This window comes from Apis cerana, linkage group LG3 (genome assembly GCF_029169275.1).
Source record: "Apis cerana isolate GH-2021 linkage group LG3, AcerK_1.0, whole genome shotgun sequence".
Lineage (NCBI taxonomy): Eukaryota > Metazoa > Arthropoda > Insecta > Hymenoptera > Apidae > Apis > Apis cerana.
The window spans coordinates 6466694-6480176 of NC_083854.1; the positions used below are offsets into that span (position 1 = coordinate 6466694).

Sequence of the window (13483 nt, forward strand, 5' to 3'; positions counted from 1 at the left end):
GATTTGATATGGATTAATGGATTTTGATTCATTTTTTATCTTGATATAAATCAAATAAGAACGAAGAATAATTTTTTATTTTTTTTTCTTTAAGGTGTTTCCATTGAATCAGAATGCAAATCAGATAGCGAATGTCCATCATACTTTGCGTGTATCAATACCAAATGCCAAGATCCTTGTCTATCCTCCAATATGTGTTCTGCAGATCAAGAATGCAAGGTATTAAACACAGTTCCTCTTCGTACAATGATATGTAGTTGCCCTCCAAACACCATCACTGATATAAATGGATCATGCAAAAAAATTGGTAAATATTTCTAATATTCTTCATCAATCTTATTTTTATAAAATGCATTATACACAATGAAAATTTTATTACAGTGAAAGAGAATGTGCAATGTCATCAAGATCAAGATTGCATTGATTCCGATAAATGCGTGGAAGGAATTTGCATCGAAGCTTGTCTCACGACCAAATGTGGATTGAATGCACAATGCAAAGCGATATCGCACACTGGAATCTGTTACTGTGCACCCGAATTCACTGGCAATGCTTATATTGAGTGCATCAGAGGTATATTTTAAACATTTTTATCACTAATTTAATTTTTATAAGTGAAATAATTTTTTTTAGAAATGATTTTAAAAATCATATTCAAAATTAAAAATTTTTCAGTACCAATAATACTACCACCGCGTCCAGAATGTTATTCTAACAATGATTGTTCCAATGACAAACAGTGTATAAATTCTTTTTGCATGAATCCTTGCATTTTTGGAAATCCATGTGGTAGAAATGCATTGTGTTATGCAAATAATCACAGTCCAGTTTGCAGATGTCCTGCCAATTACATTGGTGATTCAAAGATCAATTGTGAACCGCGTAAGTTTTGAATAAAGAAATAAATATATTATATTTTAATAATAAAATCGATATATTCTAATCAAAAATTTACAATATTTTGTAGCGGAAATAGTAGCTGAATGTATCTCGAACAATGATTGCGCAGGCAATGCTGCCTGTGTGAACAATTTATGCATTAACCCTTGCAATTGTGGTGCAAATGCCAAATGCAATGTCGTAGATCATTATCCATCTTGTATTTGTTCACCTGGGTATTCTGGAAATCCTCAATTGGGTTGTTTTAAACGTAAGTCAGATTTCCTTTTCTAAAAAAGAAATAAAACGTCAATTAAATTTAATTTTTCTATTGTTCTATTTTAGTGGATTGTGAATCAGATAGCGAGTGCAATAATGCAGCTACATGTTATAATGGGCAATGTGTAAATCCTTGTATTCTGGAGAATAAATGTGCAATAAATGCAGAATGTTATGGTCAGAATCATCGTGCCATTTGTCGTTGTGGTCCAGGCTATTTGGGCAATCCAGAAATACATTGCGAAAGAGTGGAATGCACATCTGACTACGATTGTCCTCGAAATCTAGCTTGTTATAGTGGACGTTGTATCAGCCCTTGTATAGAAGATCCACCATGTGCTCAAAATGCTATTTGCTATGTCCAAGATCACGTAGCCACTTGTCGCTGTCCGGAGAATATTCCTGCAGGAAATCCATATTCCTATTGTACATATCCGAAAAAGAAACCTGATGAACCTGAATGCAGAATCGATATTGAATGTGCTGACAAATTGGTGTGCATTAAGAATAAATGTATCGATCCATGCCCAGTGATCAAGCCATGCTTACAGAATGCTCGGTGCAATGTTTTGGATACTGTTCCAGTAAGAACTATGACGTGCACATGTCCTGAAGGTTGGACCACTGATATCGATGGTGTTTGCAGGCCAAGTAAATATTCTTAAGATTTTTTATTAAAAGAATTCATAGAAAAAAGATTTTATCATAAAATATTCAATAATGGAATATCATAGTCAATCTATTTTTTCTTCATTTCAATTTTAGTAATGTAATAATAAAGATCAAATTAGCATTCATTATATTAAACATACGTTTCTTTTTAGTTCAAATAACAATAATTGGCACTTGTACAATAAATGATGAGTGCAGTGATGGAGAAGCTTGCATTAATAGACAATGCAGAAACCCATGCAATTGCGGTACAAACGCCGCTTGTTATGTGCGAAACCACAAGCCGATCTGTTCTTGTGAAGAAGGATACCAGGGTAATCCAGATATCGCCTGTTATTCTATAGAATGTACACGCGACAGTGAGTGTGCTCTGGATAAGAGTTGTGTGAACAACAATTGCGTGAATCCTTGTCTGATCTCCGATAATTGTGGAGTAAACGCCGAATGTTATCCCAATAACCATAAAGCAGATTGTAGATGTCGTCAAGGATATCATGGAAACTCTTTAGATCGTTGCAGAGTGATCGGTTGTTATAGTAATGGAGACTGTCCTGGAGATCATTCTTGCATCAATATGCAGTGTATCAATCCTTGTGTCCATAGTAATCCTTGCTCGTCTCTAGCTGAGTGTAGAGTATTTAACCATCTACCTATTTGTCGTTGCCCAATTTATTACATTGGCAATCCTTACATTGCTTGCAAACCAGAAGAACGACCAGAATGTAAAGAAGATAGTGATTGTCCTAATTTGTTAGCCTGCTTTGATAATAAATGTCAGAATCCATGTTCCGTGGTGCAACCCTGCAGCGAACCATCGGAGTGTAGAGTACTTCCAACGTCTCCGGTTCGCACGATGGTTTGCGTATGTCCCAGCGGATACGTGAGTAGCGGCAGTGGAACTTGTCGACCTACCAAACCAATTTTGAAAATCGAGTGTGCAAGGGATAGCGATTGTCCTTCAGATAAATCTTGTGTGAACGCGATATGCAAGAATCCTTGCGCTTGCGGTCCTAATGCGGATTGCAGCGTTGTTAATCACAAACCAATATGCTCCTGCGTGCTAGGATATGATGGAAATCCTGATGTGATGTGTACCAAAGGTGAGAATTGTTGGCCTTAAGAAAATTAGATTCAATTTATTTTTTTTTTTATTTCTTATATCCTATTCGTTATCAAAAATCATTTCAAAAAAATTGAATGATTTATTGATCTTTTCCTTTATTTTTTATTTTAATTTGATATGTAACTTTTAGTTGCTGGATGTCGTACGGATAGCGAATGCAGCGGATCGCACGCGTGCGTGCAACATAATTGTGTTCCCGTTTGCTCATCATCATTAACTAGTTGTGGAAAAAATGCTGAGTGTCACGGTATCAATCACAAAGCCATCTGTGAATGTCTACCAGGATTCGGTGGCAATCCGAGAGTCTCTTGCGTCCTTCTCGGATGTAAAAGTAATTCTGATTGTCCTACCAACAAAGCTTGCATTAACAACCGCTGTGAGAATCCTTGCGCGAAAAATCCTTGTACTGGAAACATGGAGTGTAACGTTTATAATCATATAATCGAATGTGCTTGTCCTCCTGGCTATATTGGAGATACCAAAACAGGATGTGTCAAATGTAAGAATCAATTAATCGATATTTTTAATAATCGATTTTGTTTGACACAATTAAATAATTGAACTATTTCTTATTTATTTATTTTTCAGTGACAGAAAAATGCAAAGCAGATAATGAATGTCCATCCCAAACTGCTTGTTTCAATGGTGAATGCATCAATCCTTGCGTGAAGATTGAACCTTGTGGAATAAATGCAGATTGTAAAGTACTCGATACGTCTCCTGTGAGAACCATGATATGTGAATGCATTCCTGGATATAGAGGAAATGCGGTCATCCGCTGTGACAAAAGTAATATCTCGTTCTTAATCAAATAATTTGTAATCAACAATTTAAGATTACAGGAGAATTTTTAAATAAATTATTAATTTATTTTAAATAATTTATTTACAGCGAATATATGTGCAGTAGAAAAAAATGAGATTCTAGATGAATATGGCAATTGCGTTTGTCCACCTGGTTCAGCTAAGGATGAGAAAGAAATGTGTATACCATGTCGTAAACAGTCTGGAATGATAATCAATGAAGAAGGATATTGTGTGTGCGCTCTGGAGAACGGCATGATCATCGACGAGTATGGCCGTTGCGTATGTCCAACTCATCATGGATATAAACTAGATGCAAATGGATATTGCAAACCTGGTAAGTGAAAAATATTATTTTTTTATTTGGTTAATTTTTTGTTTGCATAAATTTCATTTATTTAATTAATTTTGTAGCCGACATAATCGAGTGCAAACACGATGATGATTGCGCCGATAACAGATTCTGCGATAAAACCAGTCAGACTTGCGAAGATCCTTGTTCAATTCAATTATGTGGTCTTTATGCACTTTGCAATGCTACTCGTCATCAAGCTATTTGCATATGCATCAATGGCTACATTGGAAATGCTTACACTCAATGCTGTAAGATATTTTTGTTATAGGAGAGATCTATTGATGTTCTTCTTGAATATTGTATTTCGTTTGAATTTATTGATTTTAGTTGTCCTACAATTATTGTCTGTAATTATTTTATTTATAATATCTCTTTGTTTCTATTATAAATTTATCTTAGATTTATATAATATTAACGCAGTGTATCTATTATTTATACTGCTTCAAATTTAATGTTCTAAATTCTTAACTTTCTATTTATCTTTTAAACTTTTTTATGTAATTCTAATCTATATTTAAAGATATTTTATTCAACTTTGCACTTGACTATGTAAAATCTTTATTATGAATTCTTTTTTAAGATTTTCTATCTGCTTTGAAATTCTTACTATCTATTTTATCTATAACATTCGGAAATTCTTACTGGCTGTTTTGAGTCTTTCTGTCTGATTTGGAATTCTTGCTATTTAATTTAGGACTTTTTCTGTTTAATTTGAAACTGTTGTTGCTTTAAAATTCTGTTTTTTTCCCGTAGTTCAATATTCTTAATGACGTGTCTTTTATGATTTCATTTCATTTATCTTTAAAATTTTCACTGAAAAAAATAGACACTCATATAAACTCTAATTATTATCTCTCAAAAATAGTAATTATTTTTGATTGTGCTATAATTCTTTCATAATCGTGAACTCTAACAAAATGATTTCTTTCTTGATTTCTCAGACGACAAAAATCGATGGCGCACTGATTTCCCCAGGCCAGAAATGGTTGTCAGTTGTTTATCTGATGGAGTGCAAGTCGAGATTCATCTCCATGATCAGGAATTTGATGGTGTTTTATACGTCAAAGGTCACAGTAAGGACGAACAATGCAGAAGAGTTGTCTCTATTCCAGCAGAAACTATGCACAAAACTGAAATATTTAAAGTAGCGTTCGGAAATTGCGGACTTATTCACGTAAATGTAAGTTTTTTTTTAATATAGAAATTAAAATTTATTAGATTTATCGAAATCTGTTCACATTCTTCATCTATTTCAAATTTATTAATAAAAATATTATTTTTAATAGGGACAAGCTAGTTTTGTATTGGTCATACAAAAGCATCCAAAATTAATGACATACAAAACTCAAGCTTATCATATCAAATGCATATATCAAACCGGAGAACAAAATGTCACTCTCGGCTTTAATGTTTCAATGTTAACTACTGCCGGTACAATTGCTAATACTGGTCCTCCACCAGTTTGTTTAATGAAGATTGTTACTCAAAATGGAAATGAAATAAGTTCAGCCGAAATTGGAGACAATTTGATGTTGCAAGTCGAAGTCCAACCTTCCAGTGAGAATATTCACTATTCATATACTCACTATATTCCATGTTATAAATCAATGGATTTTTTTCTTGTACTAATTGTAACTGATTTTAACATTTTAATATTTTAGCTATTTATGGTGGATTTGCCCGAAATTGTGTGGCTAAAACGATGGAAGATAAATTGGAGAACGAATATATTGTCACAGACGAGAATGGCTGTGCAACAGACCCAACAATATTTAAAGAATGGGAACAGAATCCTGAAACACAGACATTGATGGCCAGCTTTAATGCTTTTAAATTTCCAAGCAGTGATAACATTCGATTCCAATGCAATATCCGCGTATGTTTTGGACGTTGTCAACCCGTAAGTATTTTTTTGATATTTTGGAACACATAATGTATATTTTAAAATAAATCGTATATAATCGATTATATTTCAAAATTTAATTATCATTTTCTTGCAGGTCAATTGTCGAGGATACAACGCGTTTGGTCGTCGTCGTCGAGACGTGAATTCTGAGATAAATGATACATCCTTAAGTATTACAGATAACTATGAAGGACAACTTCGAGAAGAAATAACAATCCAATCGAATTTGATATTCACTTTGGAGAAGCAAGAGAGGTTGACAGCAGATCCAGCTGAAAGTAAAACTATATTTTTTTCTCCTTTAATATTAATGAGAAAATTTTTAAAATTCTTAATTACTGCAATGTGATTTTTTTTTTGTTTTAGTTCCTGCAGCTCAAAGAGTGGAAGACATTTGCGTTTCTATGGTCGGTTTTGTGATAGCATTAGTAATTACAGCACTCTTGGCACTAGTCGCTGTAGCTATTGCTGTTTCATGCTGGCTAATGGCGTATCGTCGCCAGCCAAAGACTGCTGGACCACTGCCACACCCACCAGAGTTCCCAAATCCATTGTTCACTACCGAATCTGTAGCTGAACCGTCTCCTGATTATCACCTATCTTAAGTGTTCTAGGATAATAATTATTTTTTAACGTAATTTTATAATTCTTAATGAAATGCAATACAGACCACAATTTTTTTATTGGTCAGTCTTGTATTTCCATCAACGACTCTTCCAATGACTAAATTTCCGTTTCTTTCTTCTGAAGGGTTCACATAACATACAACATGTTGTATGTTCATTGTTATATATGAGTACCCCGAATTAAGATATATATATATATATATATAGATATATATATAGATAGATAAATAAAAATTGAGAGAGAGAGAGAGAGAGAGAGAGAGAGAGAGAGAGAGAGAGAGAGAGGGACAAACATTTGCTATTTAATGGTGATGGTTTGCTTCCATTATCTACAACACAATAGAACTTGTCTTCCAATATACTATTTTTTTCCTATATTTCTTCTTTCCATTTTCTCCTTCTTCAGTCATTGGAAGATTTGTTAAGCGTAACACAGCGAATTTAATTCCCGTGTAAAGTCAAACGAATTAGTCTAATATAGCTTTCTTATGTCGTGCGTAGGTAACTGTACATTTTCTCTAATAAAATGCTAATGTAATATTTTTAAAATGGTTTATTATATTATACCTTAATATTTATTTGTTCAAAAAAAAAAAAGAAAAAAAATAAGAAACATACTAAAACATAAGTATCAAATTGAAAAAAATTATATTTTATTATAAATTATAAATTAATAATAAAATAAATAAATTAAATATTTATTTCTGTTACATTTTTACATAATTTACAAACGAATATCTAATATACAAGTTATATTATATTGATAAATGCATATGATATGCTGCTAAATGATTCTCGTAATTTTTAAATATCATGATTCATTTAATATTCACAAATGAATGAAATTTATATTAGGATATTTAGGGAATTTATGATGAATATTTATAACAAATAACTTCTCAAATATTATATAAATAATATTATAAATAAAAAAACTGAGTATTCAATATTAGAATAGAATAAAAAAAGAAATGCAAAATGCAATAAATGCACTCAAAATATCCGTAGAACATGACTGAATGTATTTTAAAAATATCTATCTAAATAGCGCTAAATCATTTGTAACGTTGTAATAATTTGTATATTTGAAAAAAATTTTTAATATATTTATTTATAATTTTATTTGCGTATAAAATTGTCTTGCAATTTCACCTTTTCTATTAGAATTGAAGATAGACAAAATTTCGACACAAATCACTCCTATACATAATATTATGATTAATTATCCTTTGATAACTGCAATCGGTCTTAATTTTATACATTTTCGCGAAATGCCTGCAGCATGACATGTATTTACAACATCTGTTACATTTTTATAAGATTCTGGTGCTTCTTCCATTACTAATTTAGGCGAAGCGACTCTAATCGATATCCCTTGCCTTTCTAATTTTTCTAATACATCCGTATAATCCAAGTTTCTACGTGACTTAGCTCTAGATAAAGCTCGTCCCTAAATAAATAGAATTCATATTCAATTTATATATGAGTTTATAATTTAACAAAATTTTCACAAATACTTACTGCTCCATGACAAGTAGATCCAAATGTTTCTTTCATAGCTTGATCAGTTCCAGTGAGAACATAACTACAAGTTCCCATAGTACCTCCAATTAAAACAGGTTGACCTGTTAATTGATAATCTACAGGGATCAAAGGATGATGAGGTGGAAATGCTCTTGTTGATCCCTAACAAGAAATAATTATATATAATAATTAAATATAATAATTCATTATTTTTACTTACTTTTCTATGTACTAGAAGTGTTTTCTGTTTTCCATCGACCATATGTTCTTCTATTTTTGCAATATTATGAGAGACATCATATATAACATGCATATCTAAATCATCAGGAGATAATCGGAATTGCTTGGCAAATGCCTGTCGACTAAGAAATGTCATAGAGCTTCTATTAACCCAAGCAAAATTGGCGGCTGCGGCCATTGATTTTAGATAATCTTGACCTTCTTGAGATTTGATATGAGCACATGCTAATTGTCTATCATTAGTTTCAATATTATCTCGTTTCATAGCTTTTTCCATTTGTACAAGAGCATCTATAATGCAAATAAAAACATATATTATTTTTTGAAAAAATTTTATTATTAAAATTTATTATTAATATATATTTTACCAGTTGCAACTTGATGTCCAAATCCTCTGCTACCAGAATGAATCATAACACAAATTTGACCTTTTTCTTCAATTCCCATTTTGCATGCAGCCCATTTATCATAAATTTCATCTACAACTTGAATCTCAGCATAATGATTTCCTGCTCCTAATGTTCCTAACTATAAAAAAATTTACTTGAGAATTTAAAATTTTTAATATTTATGCATGTAAAAATATATTTTCAATACCTGTGGAAGCCCACGTTTTTTAGCTCTCATTGATACTTTTGAAGAATCTGCATTAAGCATTCTACCATATTCTTCACAATGTTCTTTATCTTCTGCCCAAATATAACCTGTAGAAAGTTGAAAAAAATAAACTTATTATTAATAATAAAAATTAATTGATTCTGTCTAGAATATCTGGATACCTTCTCTGAGAGACCAATCCATTCCCATTTCTAAAGCTTCTTCTAAATCACGTGCATTCATAGGTATAATTCCTTTTGAACCAACACCAACAGGAATATGATCAAACATACTTTGGGCAAGTTGTTCCTAAAAACAATCACTGATTTATTTTTATTTCTGTGATATAATTAAATTTATTAATTAAATATTAAAAAAGAAATTACCTTTACAGGTTGAACATCTTCTTCAAAAAGATTAGTTCTTAATAATCTTACTCCACAATTTATATCAAATCCTACTCCACCAGGTGATACTATAGATTTTGGATCATTCATATCAAATGCTGCCATATTACCAATAGCAAAACCATATCCAGAATGTACATCAGGTAATCCAACAGATCTCCAAACAATTCCAGGAAGGGCAGCAACATTAGCAATTTGTTTCATGCCTGGAAGAAAGCCACCTACTGCTCCTGGTCTACATGCATTTTTCAATTCATCAAACATTAAACGTTCCAATGTATTATTTACATAAAAAACACCTTCAACCTAAATCAAAAAAATATTAAAATATGTATAAAGATAAAATATACAATCATTATAATTGATTTACCTTCATATTAGGTTGAAAACCTTTTTTTATTCTCCAGCATGTATCAGTTATTTTTTCTAAAAATTTTAATTCTTCTTGATATTGCCGAACTACCATTTTTTATAATAAATTTTCTCCTTCGTTTAAAGATATATTAACTGTCTAAATTCCAAACTATAGATTATATTCTTAAATCGAATTAGTTTCTTATAAATTTTTAAATATAATCTTTTTCTTAATTAATGTTATAAAAAATTAGACTAGGAAATATTGTATTTTTATTTATTATTAACATAAAACATTAACTTTTTAATAGCAATGATATCGTTTCATCAATTTCTTTGACTGCACCATATATACACTTTATTCCATATTGCAAATATTATATAGAATGATTATCAGGCAAAGAGAGAACAAAATAGACAAATAAATAGTGGAAGAAGGACAGAGATAGAATAAAAATTCAAGAATCAGCGCCATCTCTAGAGTGCCGCAAATCAAACAGTATAAACAAGGAGAGTAAGTAATAATAGAAAGATAGAGATAGGATAAGAATTTAATACAGTTAGCGCCATCTGTTGAGTAATAAATATCCTTTCAAAGAATTTTTGCTAAAAATATTTAAGAGATGGCGTTACTCTTCATTTTTTATTCTATTTTGAAGAAATATAATATCTTTAATCTCATATAGATGGCAGTAATAGTTCGATTTTAGTGTATCTCTATTCTTCTTTTATTATTTATTCTCCAAAATTTAGACATTTAAGAAATGATTATAATATAATATATGTATAATAGTATAAATAAAGAGAAATAATAAAAAATAAAATATTTTTAAAGAGATAAATATATCAAAATCAATTGATTACCGTTATATTTAATTTTCTTTCATACTTATAACACTCTTATCTTATTCTTTTCTAAATCAATAATATAAAATGAGAATAATAATTAGTATTGTGTAGTATTACATAGTATTACATTGTATTACATAGTAACTATGTAATACAAAAATATATTAGATCAAGTCTATCATATATTTAATCCATGATATAACTGAGTATTGAGAGTTATATATGAACTGCAAATATGGCTACTCCTTTAAAACCAGTTGTGAAACAAGTAAAACCAATTTTATCATTGACTCCTATAGAAGCTCGAAGAAGAGTAATATCATTATATAAAACATGGTACCGACAAATTCCATTTATTTGTAAGTTTATTTATTATATATCTTGCTCTTGGTAATTAGCGGACTATATTGTTATCTAACCTATTTGTTTAAAATAGTATACTGATATAAGGATATCGTAATTTATCTTTGTATGAAACGATATAATTTCCTATATAGTTTTGATAAAAATAATTAATAATTAAAAATTAAGTATTTTAAGTTGTAACAATTTTTTATCAGCTTGTTATTATAGCAGTTATGAAATATATATATATATATATATATACATAATTTATTTTATAGTGTCCAATTATGATCTCCCAAGGACAAAAAAAGAGTGTCAACAAAAATTAAAGGAGGAATTTAAACGTAATGCTCATATAAGTGATTTAAGAGTAATTGATTTGTTACTTATTAAGGTAAAGAAAATGTATAGTTTTTATTTAATAATGCAATATACATGATAATAATAATAATTGTATTAGGGACAAATGGAACTTCAAGAAGTTTGTGCTCAATGGAAACCACCTGGAACATTGTTGAATTATTGGAAGGAAACACATGAACCAAAGCCAAAAGATTTTATGTCAAAATTTTTATCAGGTCAAGATTAAATTTTATGATTGTATAATATATTTGTATAAGTTATATAGCATAATTAAATATGTAAAATTTATAAATTATATTAAAAGAATATATAGTTGGCTGAAAATTAAAAATGGAAAAAAGAAGAAAATGTACTTTTTTATTAAAAAATCGAATTATACAACATTTCAAAAGATGAATCTTTAATCAGCTCTTACAGAAGATAATATTTCTTTTAATTTACATTTTATCTTTACATCTATATATTATTATTCAGTTATATACATTTGACAAGATGATATATTACTAAGCACCTTAGGTACAATCTAGTTCACTTTTCACAGCCATACGGATAATTTGCTTTCCTTCAGTGAACAAGTATCGAAATTATACATACATACATACATATATATACATACATACATACATACATACATACATATGTTTGAAACAAGTATATTCGAACTTGCATAAATGTACATTTGCACTTTTTATTATCATTATTATTATTATTATTATTGTTATTATTGTTATTATTATTATTGTTATTATTATTATTATTATTATTACAATGAGAGTCGTTTGTGCTATCTTGTGATAGACTTTTTTACATGATTTCTGTACTTGTGTATACTTTGGTTAGAATCATTTTTATAAAAGTCATTCTAGTTTTATTATATCCTCAAATTAAAAATTTTAACAGATAAATCTCGCACTATGTAAAAAAAAAAAGTTCGCCGCCAATATAAAGCGCACTTTAATATAAATCATAAAAATATCTAGGTATTAAAAATATACACAATCGGTAACTTTTATACCCATACATTCCACATATCTATACGCTAAAAAATGGCAACAATACATCATACTTATGACTCGTAAATGTAATAATGTTTTTGTGCATTCGTCTTTTACATCAAGAGATTTTGTGTTCGAATTCCCTTCACTTCTTTTCTTAACTATACAAGTAATTTTGTTGTATCAAACTATACTTTCACGTTCCGACTGTATATCGTAACCTGCTATTACACCCCTTCTTAACGAAACATCGCTATTTCGTAATCCATTGCCACTGAACAAATTTACCAGCCAACTTCTAATCGAATTTCTTGCGGAAGATTTTTTGTCAGGCACACTGTCTGTACTAGGAACGGATACCACTTGATCGAGAGAACGCCAACGTTTAACAGGCACAACCTCTCCCATACAACCACTCTCGTCTCCTAGCAATGGTGTCTCTACTTCATTCGGTGATTCATCGGTATGGGGTAATATTATCACATTACCATTCGGATAATTGTTATTCAACACTTTCTCAGAAATATTTGTCTTTGAGTTAGTCCGTGTGCACTTTTCACAATTTTCTAAAGATCGAAAACTTTTCTTCGGTTCCTTCCAAGAGAAATTTGGCGACTCGAACCTTTTATTATAAAGCTCCAATGGGAATGGGTCTAAGGAACGAGATTCTCGTATTATCGTTTGGAACGGATAATCGCTCGTAGAAGACGATGAAGCAATAGTCGACAGAACTCTTGCATTTTTTCTAAATTTCAGCCTTGTGTCAATAAAAAAATCATCAAGTGCTATTTTAATATTAGCCGCCCGATTCTCAACTTCTTCTTGCAATGCGATATTGTCTAACGTTGTTTTTGATACACTATCGGTCAAATATAAAGGAGAATGTTCTACTTTTCGACAGTTAAGAGATTTAGGCACTGGACTGGATCCTCCGCATTGAGATGATGAATCATCCGGTGTCGGTCTTGGAACATTTGACTGTCTGCGACTACCTGCCCCTAAACCACCTAACAACGAAGCTTGGCGAGAATCTGAATTTAATTTCGGACTTCTTCTTGGTCTACAAAAAAGTGGTGGAAGATCACCGACATCGACCTAATAACATAAAAATATTAAATAAATATTAAATAAAGTTTACGTAACACGTTATCATATTTCTTTTCGTA

The 13483-nt window shown here is 30.5% G+C and overlaps 4 protein-coding genes across 15 annotated transcripts in view; 2 read left to right on the forward strand and 2 right to left on the reverse strand.

Moving 5' to 3' along the window:
• LOC107996153 (uncharacterized) overlaps positions 1-7192 on the forward strand; it is a 106777-nt gene extending 99585 nt beyond the window's left edge. For 11 of the 12 annotated variants that reach the window (XM_062072550.1, XM_062072546.1, XM_062072543.1 and 8 more), the window contains 15 exons: positions 95-307; positions 382-573; positions 676-882; positions 968-1150; positions 1225-1809; positions 1983-2930; positions 3084-3452; positions 3542-3742; positions 3845-4093; positions 4171-4359; positions 5053-5291; positions 5398-5668; positions 5773-6011; positions 6112-6295; positions 6384-7192. In XM_062072550.1, coding sequence (XP_061928534.1) covers positions 95-307; positions 382-573; positions 676-882; positions 968-1150; positions 1225-1809; positions 1983-2930; positions 3084-3452; positions 3542-3742; positions 3845-4093; positions 4171-4359; positions 5053-5291; positions 5398-5668; positions 5773-6011; positions 6112-6295; positions 6384-6622 — 4508 coding nt within the window. In that variant the 3' untranslated portion in view covers positions 6623-7192. The remainder of the gene's footprint in view (positions 1-94; positions 308-381; positions 574-675; positions 883-967; positions 1151-1224; positions 1810-1982; positions 2931-3083; positions 3453-3541; positions 3743-3844; positions 4094-4170; positions 4360-5052; positions 5292-5397; positions 5669-5772; positions 6012-6111; positions 6296-6383) is intronic. The other variant, XM_062072549.1, reaches the window with a different exon arrangement.
• Positions 7193-7734: 542 nt separating this feature from the next.
• LOC107999015 (RNA-splicing ligase RtcB homolog) lies at positions 7735-10152 on the reverse strand. Its single transcript, XM_017058640.3, has 8 exons — positions 9782-10152; positions 9391-9717; positions 9187-9313; positions 9005-9111; positions 8776-8935; positions 8388-8698; positions 8165-8329; positions 7735-8093 (listed from the first exon to the last, which is right to left on the reverse strand). The coding sequence occupies exons 1-8, from the start codon at positions 9875-9877 to the stop codon at positions 7866-7868; spliced, it is 1521 nt and encodes a 506-aa protein (XP_016914129.1). The 5' UTR covers positions 9878-10152; the 3' UTR covers positions 7735-7865.
• A 304-nt stretch (positions 10153-10456) lies between these two features.
• Positions 10457-11670, forward strand: LOC107999017 (NADH dehydrogenase [ubiquinone] 1 alpha subcomplex subunit 6). The gene is made up of 3 exons (XM_017058642.3): positions 10457-10973; positions 11238-11353; positions 11420-11670. The coding sequence occupies exons 1-3, from the start codon at positions 10850-10852 to the stop codon at positions 11546-11548; spliced, it is 369 nt and encodes a 122-aa protein (XP_016914131.1). The 5' UTR covers positions 10457-10849; the 3' UTR covers positions 11549-11670.
• The window catches only part of LOC107999016 (receptor-type guanylate cyclase Gyc76C), a 65581-nt gene continuing 63757 nt past the window's right edge, over positions 11660-13483 (reverse strand). The window contains exon 20 of the mRNA XM_062072556.1: positions 11660-13412. Coding sequence (XP_061928540.1) covers positions 12501-13412 — 912 coding nt within the window. The 3' untranslated portion in view covers positions 11660-12500. The remainder of the gene's footprint in view (positions 13413-13483) is intronic.

What these genes read in the sequence shown, in the direction of transcription:
- LOC107999015 (XM_017058640.3), bottom strand. Translation starts at nt 9,877, where the DNA reads ATGGTAGTTCGGCAATATCAAGAAGAATTAAAATTTTTAGAAAAAATA. An exon ending in AAAAACGTGGGCTTCCACAG is followed by an intron (nt 8,936 to 9,004) that starts GTATTGAAAATA and finishes ATTTTTTTATAG; the next exon opens with TTAGGAACATTAGGAGCAGG. An exon ending in TGGACATCAAGTTGCAACTG is followed by an intron (nt 8,699 to 8,775) that starts GTAAAATATATA and finishes TTTGCATTATAG; the next exon opens with ATGCTCTTGTACAAATGGAA.
- LOC107999017 (XM_017058642.3), top strand. Translation starts at nt 10,850, where the DNA reads ATGGCTACTCCTTTAAAACCAGTTGTGAAACAAGTAAAACCAATTTTA. An exon ending in CCGACAAATTCCATTTATTT is followed by an intron (nt 10,974 to 11,237) that starts GTAAGTTTATTT and finishes TTTATTTTATAG; the next exon opens with TGTCCAATTATGATCTCCCA. An exon ending in TTGATTTGTTACTTATTAAG is followed by an intron (nt 11,354 to 11,419) that starts GTAAAGAAAATG and finishes TAATTGTATTAG; the next exon opens with GGACAAATGGAACTTCAAGA.